The 9,202-nt window shown below is 36.3% G+C and overlaps 1 protein-coding gene across 4 annotated transcripts in view; it reads right to left on the bottom strand.

Annotated features, from left to right (window-relative positions):
• Positions 1-2,535: 2,535 nt before the first annotated feature.
• The window catches only part of YTHDF3 (YTH N6-methyladenosine RNA binding protein F3), a 21,777-nt gene continuing 15,110 nt past the window's right edge, over positions 2,536-9,202 (bottom strand). For all 4 annotated transcript variants that reach the window (XM_087931302.1, XM_026706152.2, XM_087931303.1 and 1 more), the window contains one exon: positions 2,536-3,706. In XM_087931302.1, the coding sequence (XP_087787428.1) occupies positions 3,683-3,706 (24 nt within the window). In that variant the 3' untranslated portion in view covers positions 2,536-3,682. The remainder of the gene's footprint in view (positions 3,707-9,202) is intronic.

Below are 9,202 nucleotides of genomic sequence, written 5' to 3'. Positions count from 1 at the left end.
AAAAATTGTTGGGAGCTTTCTTCTTTGTCTTGCAGATACTGCTAATTTTGACAACATGTGGCAGCAAAATGGCTTACCTGATGCTGAATATATATTTCAACTTTATTGTTAACAAAATTCGAAAGCCCTACTCTACTGCCATCTGCTGGTAAATACATGTTTATTTTGTTTTAGTAAGGGGGGGGGAGTGTTCATGTTTTCTAATGCAGTTCAGCATTAAAAATTTCTGCAATTTCTCCCTTAATTATAAAAGGTTAATTTAAGTCTTAAGTATAAGGGTAGAAGATTTTACTATGTGATTATAGTATATGATTTTGTTAAAATTCACACCCAGTACACATATTCTAAGGATAAAAATCTAAACTCTTCTCAGGTCTGTATGTCCTGCTACATAAGGCTAAGAAACTTGATTTCAGATTTATCAAAATCACACCAATATTCAACTAATGAAATAGTGAATAAAAGTGGAACGTTAAATGCTTCAAATTCCAAAGTTGATTTTAATTTGAAACAAATTGTTCCAACTTCCAAACTGAAAACGGGGGTATTCTGAACCCAGAATAGAAAAAATATTTAAATGATTAGAACAATCCATTTCAGGCACTCATTGTTTGATACACCCTTAGTTGAGAAAATTGGATAATTTTACAGTAATTTCCATAATTCAAAACAGTTACTATATTCACATTGTACACTGTACCTTAGGATAGTTCATTTCAAATTACTGTAAGTTTTCTAAAGTCACTATGTTAACTGCAAAACAAAAAAATGTGATTCTCCAAGGTTCTATCAGTACATTCTGCAATGTTATTAAAATGAGGAAAAAGCCATTTGTAGGAATATCAAAAGAAATACAGAAGCATTGTTTTTTCTAATTCAAGCAGCAAGCATTATCTCTGTTCATATAATAAACTTTAACTATGGTTCAATGAAAAATGTAGACTTCGTAATGTGAAGATAAAGTAGGGCTGGATACAATTACACTGGCTGGATTCACCAATTAATTTACACTATGATTAAATGTATTTTGTAAACTAGACCAGAGGTCCCCAACTCCCAGGCCATGGACCAGTATCGGTCCCCGGCCTGTTCAGAACCAGACCACACACCTGAAGTGAAACTGCACGTGCATGGGATCTAGATTGCACACGCCTCCTTCTCTCCCCCTGCCTCCAGATCTGTGGAAAAATTGTCTTCCACAAAACCAGATCCTGGTGCCAAAAAGGTTGGGAACCACTGGACTAGACCTCTGTATGCATCTAAAATATATTCATGCAATTTAAAGAGTATGTAACTTATTTCAAATTAAATTTGGAAATACATATCTAACAACTAAATTTCCTAAATATACTTTATTAGAAGAAAGGAAGTCCCATAGAATTCAAACTACTATAAATCCATGCATGTAGATACAATCCCATGGGAAGATATCCTGGGAGCAATAAAATATTGCAGTTCTCATCTATGAAGTTGTGGTGGAAGTTTTCTTCAGAATGGATCCATTTGGATTGTGACAGGAACTGTGATGTCAGGGGCACACTGGAATAAGCTTTAGATTCACCCATGTAATATACCATCCAATATATGCCATCCCAGGTGATTTTTTATTTTTTTCCTTAATTATCATTTCTTCTACTAAGGCAAGCTCAATTCAGCAGAAACTTTGGCAGCACTAAGCAGAGAGGAACCAGTTGGAATGACATGATTTCTCTTTCCCTTTCTCCCGTAAGATTCTTCTAAATCTAGTAAAGCTATTGACTCAGATGATACATTTAACATGTACAAGTAGTCTGCAACCTATGACTATAATTTCTATTGCTGAACAAGAAAACTGTTAAGTGAGTTGCACATGATTTTATGATCTTTGGCCATAGCTGTTAAGCAAATCACTGCAGTTAAGTAAATCATGCAGTGGTCGCTCTCATTAATCTCTTGTTTCCCATTGACTTTGCTGTCGGAGGCTGGTCGGAGGTTGCAAATGACGACCTCAGGAAACTGCAACTGTTATAAAATACCTGCTGTCAGTTGCCAATGCCTGGATTTTGGTCATGTTACTGTGGGGATGTTGCAATGGCTGTAAGTATGAGGACTGCTTGTAAGTCAGTTTTTTCACTGCTGTTTTAACTTCAGACAGTTGCTAAATAAACGGTTGTAAGCTGAGAACTACCTATACAAGCATAAAGGGCAGAAAATAAAGCCTTTTTAATCTACCCAACTTATATATGTGTGCATGGAACAAAAATAATATTCTAATATAATTCTAACTACCACAGCATGTTTTAAAACTAATGAAGAGTTCCAAAGATGATGTAAACATTTATGATTTACAGTCATAATAATATACAAATAGATTTTTAAAGATCCCTCTATACCTGTTTCAACCTCTACTCTTCTAAACATAACACAGCTTGATGCAGCTGTTTTTTATGTAAATATACGGTAGCTATTGTGTTTTCAAACAGAACTATTCACATTGATGCACAAGTAAACTTTTAAAATAAATTTTAAAAAGTAGCATAGAAAATATTCAGGTGATTTATGATTCCTAGGCTTTTATTATATAGTACTAATAAGTAACATGTAAACACAGCCATGAGAGCATACAAACTGAAACCATGAATAAACGTTTTATTTCCCAAAGTATTTTGAACTGAAAAAATAGCAGACTATTATATTCAGAATTGGGAACAAACAAAATCTGAGAAACTGAATATATGCTTGCTAAAACAAGAATAATGTTTATTTAGCTAGTGAATCACTTAAGAGGAATAAATTTTCACTTTCATGATAGCAATCTTTTCAGGCTTGCAAACACCCAGAAATAGGAATTAAAGATTTTAAGTGTTGTTATAAAGGTCATAAAAAGTCTGATTTAGACTGAGGTACATGTACTCAAAATTGAGATTGAGTGTAGCAAACAAACAGTTAGTTCCTCAGACAAACACACTTCTTCTGGTATACATGTTATTTGGGGGGGGGAGGGGGGGGAGAGAAGAAGAAATGTGCATTAACTGGTGCGGCCCACCAAGCTGCATATATTAATATTCTCTACACCAAACAGTTTGAAACAAGGGAAATGACATTCTAATATAATTTCATGTTATAATTCTTTTGGCTAAACTGTAGCTCAAAGTTGCTTTGCCATATTAAAAGTTTACTACAATAATTTTCACATGAACATTTAGACTTGAATTTTACTCCAGGACTAAATATGGCATGATTTTGCTTTAAATTCTGCTGAATAGCTAAAAAAACCCTGACAATTAAAAAAACTACATCAAAGAAAAATAAATTGAAGCAATGTGAATCTCACATCATTGAACCACTTATGATGGTTAATTGTTAGTATTTAACAAATTCAAAGAGTTAATGAATCCTTGCATTCGTTCCATCTCCCGTGCCTTAGCTAGGATGCATAATTACAAAAGACAGCAGATACTGGTAAAAGCTTCAGGACAGAAAGTGCTTGACGAAGTTACAGTTCTCAAGTGTGTTTGGTGAGAGAGTATAAGGGCAGATGCACTGATGAGAACCATTACAAGAAGAGTCATTTGTGTTAAAGTGTTCAAAGATGTCACCTTAAGCAGGAACAAAGCTTTAATAACGTCTTCTTAGACATATTAGGCATTTCCAGAGTCTACATCATTAGTGTTGTAATTCTAGCAGGATCATCTCCATATAGTTATTGTTTGTTTCTATTCCTCTCCTGCAGGACAGAAAAAAAAAGGAAAACCATTAAAGCATTGTCATAAAATACTTAAGTTCTATGCAGTGAAGGACACCACCAACTCTTCAATTATAAGTGATTCATAAAAACAAAATGTAACCTTTATCAAAACATGAAAGCAATTACCTTGGTAAAAAAACCATTTCTCAACCATAAGTTTGAACTTATATTAGTTGTTTAGAAAATTCTACACAGTATTTTAAGAAAAATGAGCATGCCATAGTATTTTATCAAAGCCATAAACACACTCTCATAGTAATTTATATTTTATATCTCTTTAATTTTCTGTATAGGCCTAAGAACCATGATGGTATTTATTATTATAAGTGTTATTCATCAAAGTAGGACCATGAATCATACAATGAATAGAATATTTATTGATGTTCTCTTTCAACTTAAACAGAAAGTCAGAGCACAAGGAAAAACTCTTTGCTATAACCATTAATTTTAATCTGAATCCTTAAAATAGCAAAATCATCTTAATTATGTTAATAGTCTGATTCTTTTTGGGTGAAGGGGGCTTTTAAATTCAGACATTATTTTTTTCATATAACACAGTGGCTCAACCAATCCAATATAAGGTTGCATATTTTAACCAAAGGTACTTCTCTTTATATTAATGTTAAGAGTCTAGTCTAAGGTAGACTCTTGTCCTTCATCCGGTAATGTGGAAGTTATTGCGGTTGGGTCCAGCTTGAATATCTGAAGCAAATTTGAGTTCATTAGGTGTCGGGCTTCAACAACACTGCTGCCAAAATGAAGCCCAACACACAGTCACATTCTCCAGATTGGGGCAAGTGATCCTTCCTGACGACCCCGGGTTGATGACAGCTGATGACACCAAACGCAATCTCTTTCCCCCGTTGGGTGTAACCAACGCTACCGACGAAATGAAGCTAGATACATCATCGTAGCCACCAGTCAGGAGACTAATGGATCAGCTGTTCGGCATGACCGGCTGCAGGGTTGCCTTGTCAACTGTTCGGCGTTTTGCAACTCTCTCAGCAAAACGCCTCTTTTTTTCAACGCGCCCAGCCAGGGAACATTTCAAAATATAGTATCAGCTGGTCGGCATGTCATATGGGGGATTGGGGTAGAGAAAGGAGAGGTATTATCTGGGGGCTTTTGCACCATAGGTAGAATGCAGGTGGATGACGGATGTTGGGTAGTTATCAGGGGCAGGTGTTAGCTAATGATTGGGGGTGGAAAGGGATTATAAAAGCGCTGAGAGGCAGACACTCAGCGCTGGCTTTGCTCGGACTTACCGTTTGTTGCTGCTGTTGGAGGAAGCCAAAATAAACACACATTGCTACACCAGGACTGTGAATAAAGTGTTTTATTGAACCAGTTTCAGCGACCTCCCGTAGGAGCTGACATTAGGCCTGAGGAAATGGACACTGTCCTTGGGGTTATTATGCAGCACTTCTGTGTTAGATCTATGTTCCTCTTGGTTGGTTACAACCTCCAGAGAGGGGACATGTGGTTTGGTTCTGGCAGTAGTTAATTTCTCTTTGAGGGAGGTGGATAGTTCTGTCTCAAGGGGCCATCACTAAACCCAACCGCAGCAAGATTATTTATTGTATACACATAGATGGAAAGATCTGGCAATACCTACAGTTGAGAAGTGGTTGGCGAAGATGATAAAAACTTGTTGAGATGGTCAATTTGATCTGTTTGATTAGAGAAAAGATAATACCTATCTTTATTGCAGATTGAAAATCCCTTATGGACTTTTGTGTTATCTATGTTTTTGACCACAAGAATAGATTATAGAAAGAAAAGAGGCACGATGTAAGCTTAGAAAAGAGGGAAATCTACAATTATACTTATAACTGCTTTAAAGAAAATAGAAAATCGCTATTTTATATCTTTTTTTCACACTTTTGTGTTTTTTCTTTTTGCATGTTAGCTTTCTTTATTTCTTCTTTTTCTTTCTCTATTTGTATTAAAACTTTCAAAAAATTATATTAAAAGGGAGGGTGTATCATTAAACCCTACCATTCTGAATAATTTTTGTCTAGTTTTCATACTTCACTTTCTAGGGAAGGTTGTAGAGAAAGTGGTTATCAGGGATGGGATCTGACTGGTATAACTATTGGTTCTGTCAATTAGCATCGCGCGCATGCAATTTACAATCTGTTGAGCTGCCCGGACAGCTGAGCAGCACTGCATGCAAGTGCGCAGCGGTTGGAAAAGCCCTTTTTTCCTGCTTTTTCAACTGCAGCTGTGTCGCGCAAAGCAGCTGCAGTTGAAAAAGCAGGAAATAAAGAACAGGTAAGAGCCCGGGTGGGGGAGTGGGCCATAACAGCAGCAGACACAGAACTGGTTCTGTGTCTGCTGCTCTTTGGAGCAACTGGTTCTACAGAGGTGGACAGAACCGGTAGAAACCCACTCCTGGTGGTTATGCTGGTAGTTCAGAGGAGATGGAAGATGTTGGTTCTCTCCCTTCCTCCAGGGTCAGTCTCAGTTGGTATTGGTAGGAGGAAAAGATCCAGTGGTGGTGTTCCCTCCTTTGTGGAACACCTCAGGGTTCAGATACCATTTCTTCTCTTGTTTAACATCTATGAAACTGGATGAGATCACCTGATAGTTTCAGATGAGCTTTATATCTCTATCCAAGGATGACTAAGTAATGCCATGGAAGCTCTGTCTCAGGGCCTGGAAGATGTGGCGGTCTGGATGGGACACAACAGGCTTCAGCTCAATTCAAGTAAGACTGAATAGCTCTGATATTTTGGATCTCCTAGTTGATCTCCTTCCATCTTTGGTTCTGTGCCAAAGGGTGGGGGGGGTCTCCTGGACTCACAGTTCCTGCTTGAAGAGCAGTCAGCCATGGTTAACAGGGCCTTTGCACAGCTTAAAGGTCGTTACTAGTTGCACACATTCCTGCACCAGAGATGTGGCTGCCCATGGTCACTCATGCTGTTTTTATCTCCAGATTGGACTACTACAATGTGTTTAATGTGGGACTGCCTTTGAAGAATATTTGGAAGATTCAACTGGTGCAAAATGCAACATCACAGGCAGCTACTGGTATCAGTTACTTGGCACATGTGATACCATTGCTCTGTAAGCTGCATCAGCTTCCAATGTTCTCTTGCAATCCAAGGTTCTGGTTATCACCTTTAAAGCTCTTCATGCCTAAGGACTTAGGGTTACTTATGAGACCATCTCTTCCCAATTGTTTTCACTGTTTCTGTCTGAAGAATCTGTTAGCTCAAAATATTGTCAGCTATGTGGACCCCAGAAGGAAACCTTTTCGGCTGTGGCACCTGCCCTTTGGGAACCTGCCCTTTGGAACATCATTCCCCCTAAGATAGACAAAAAGGCCCTAACTGTTGGCTTTTTGTAAGGCCTTGAAAACTTGGATTTGCTCCTGAGGCTAGACTTCTGGGCATAGTTTAGAGCCTATCTCCTGGTCGTAATGATGATAACTTAAATGTCTGATTGCTAAGTGATATTATATAGTTTGTGGTTTTGTTTGTTTCATTGTAAGCTGTTTGTAAAGTGAGATGACCAATTATATCAATGGACTAAATAAATAAAAAGAACCAATTCAATCCCCAAATAAAGCTATTCAGCAAGGTAAGAGGGGACCAGGATTTATTCTGTGGTAAATGGAATTAGTCTATTAGATACAACTCCATGTTTTTCAGTTGCAAAGTTAACGGGGAAACTTCCAGAGATAAGCTTTGGGATTCCCTCTGTGATAAATACCATTTTGGAGTCTTTCTAATAGGGTAGTATGTTTCCTGTAGATACTGAATATCTTACAACATAATTCATAATATGAAGCACTGTCAAGAGTTTTTCATAACATTAATGTTTTTGGAGGGGAAAAAAACCCTTCAATAGTAAATTCTATCCTAATACATGCTGCAAAAATACAGTAGGGAAACAAGTATGCTACTGTGTGAACATCTAATCCTATGATCTATTTAAATATATAAAACATGGTTACAGAATGTCAAATAAAAATCGATATCTTCATACGGACGTTCACATAGTGCAATCTGTTTAGGTTTATAATTTCAGTAGATCAACCAAATTTTATGTTACTTATTGCATAATTTACCCATATTGAACATAAAACATAGTCAATACATAATTTTTCAGTAAACGTTGCCTAGATTGCAACTGTTAACCAAGTATCTAGTTGAAACCAATTTGTATTAAACATTTTTCAATCATGAATATGGGTTTATTTCAATTATATATACATAGATATGGCGCTGTTAATTTTTTACTCAGCAACACAGATACAGACGATACCAAATATAAAATATTTTTAGATAGCAATTTAGAAGCTTATTAAAAGGTATATGTGTTAACAAATTGGGATTCAAAAGATGGCATTCTATAAAAAAGCTTCTCATTCCAAAAGGCCATTTGTGAGCTTGCAAAACAATGTGAAAAATCTCATCCACATATTCAGAAAAAACTATTTGCACAAGATTTCTTTTCAAGATCGGTTTTATTTTCTCAGAGCCCTGAATTCTTATTTTCATTATGCATCAAAATTATTCAGAGCACTTATCTGCAAACTGAAATACCTCATAGTTGGAAGGCAAAACAACCTCCTTCCCCTCTAGCCTCCTAAAATCTGGAAATGCAGGGATCATCTATGAAAATAAGGTACATGGAGAAGAAGGAATCCACAAAAAATAATCAATGATCTGCTCCTTATCTACAATGAGGAATTTCCTCTGCCAGTACAAGGACCCCTTTAATTCAGTATGTCAAATCTGGATTCAGTCTTTTATTTAATTTACAACACAGTATTTAGCATAACCAACTGCAAAAAGTTCTGTTTCCACTACTAATAAACCAGACTGGTCAGTTTTTCAAAAACAAATACATGACAACATGATTGGTTTGATCTTCAACAACTAAATATTTGTTTAAATTAACAAATAAAACACAGTATATATTCTACCTAATGCATATGGAAGGTGTCTAAAGAAAAGTAACAATTTAGTTAAAAGTTCAAGCTTTTATTAGGCTGTTCTAAAAATCTTGTAAAGTATAAAATACTTAATATTGTTAATTCATTTAGAATAGTAATAAGAATCCCAACTTAACAGTGGTTGGCTTTTACAATGATGATCTGCAATCACTGGTATCCATGAGGAGACAGCAAATCAAAACAGGCTTAATAGCAGTTGCAGCAGGATAATTGAAGTCCCTCTTTCTTTTGTCATGTATGCAATGCTGACACATACAAAAGAGAGCTTTGATCACATTGCTACTAGTATCATCTTGCCATTCTTCACTTCCCTCACTTCCCCTGTGAATAATGGTGTTCTGTAAAATAACTCCAGTTAATAACTATCAGCATGTGAATAGCTTCTATCAAGCCTTTCAACTGACAAATATAATTACAAGGCAATATAGGGTTTGTTCAGAATTTCTACTTGCTGTGACTATTTTTAGCTAAGAAATTGGGATACTTATCTTTTAAACTATACCTAGTTT

Source organism: Pseudonaja textilis, chromosome 3 (assembly GCF_049901715.1).
Source record: "Pseudonaja textilis isolate UNSWEBS1 chromosome 3, rPseTex1.2, whole genome shotgun sequence".
NCBI lineage: Eukaryota > Metazoa > Chordata > Lepidosauria > Squamata > Elapidae > Pseudonaja > Pseudonaja textilis.
This window is presented reverse-complemented; position numbering and strand designations above follow the sequence as displayed.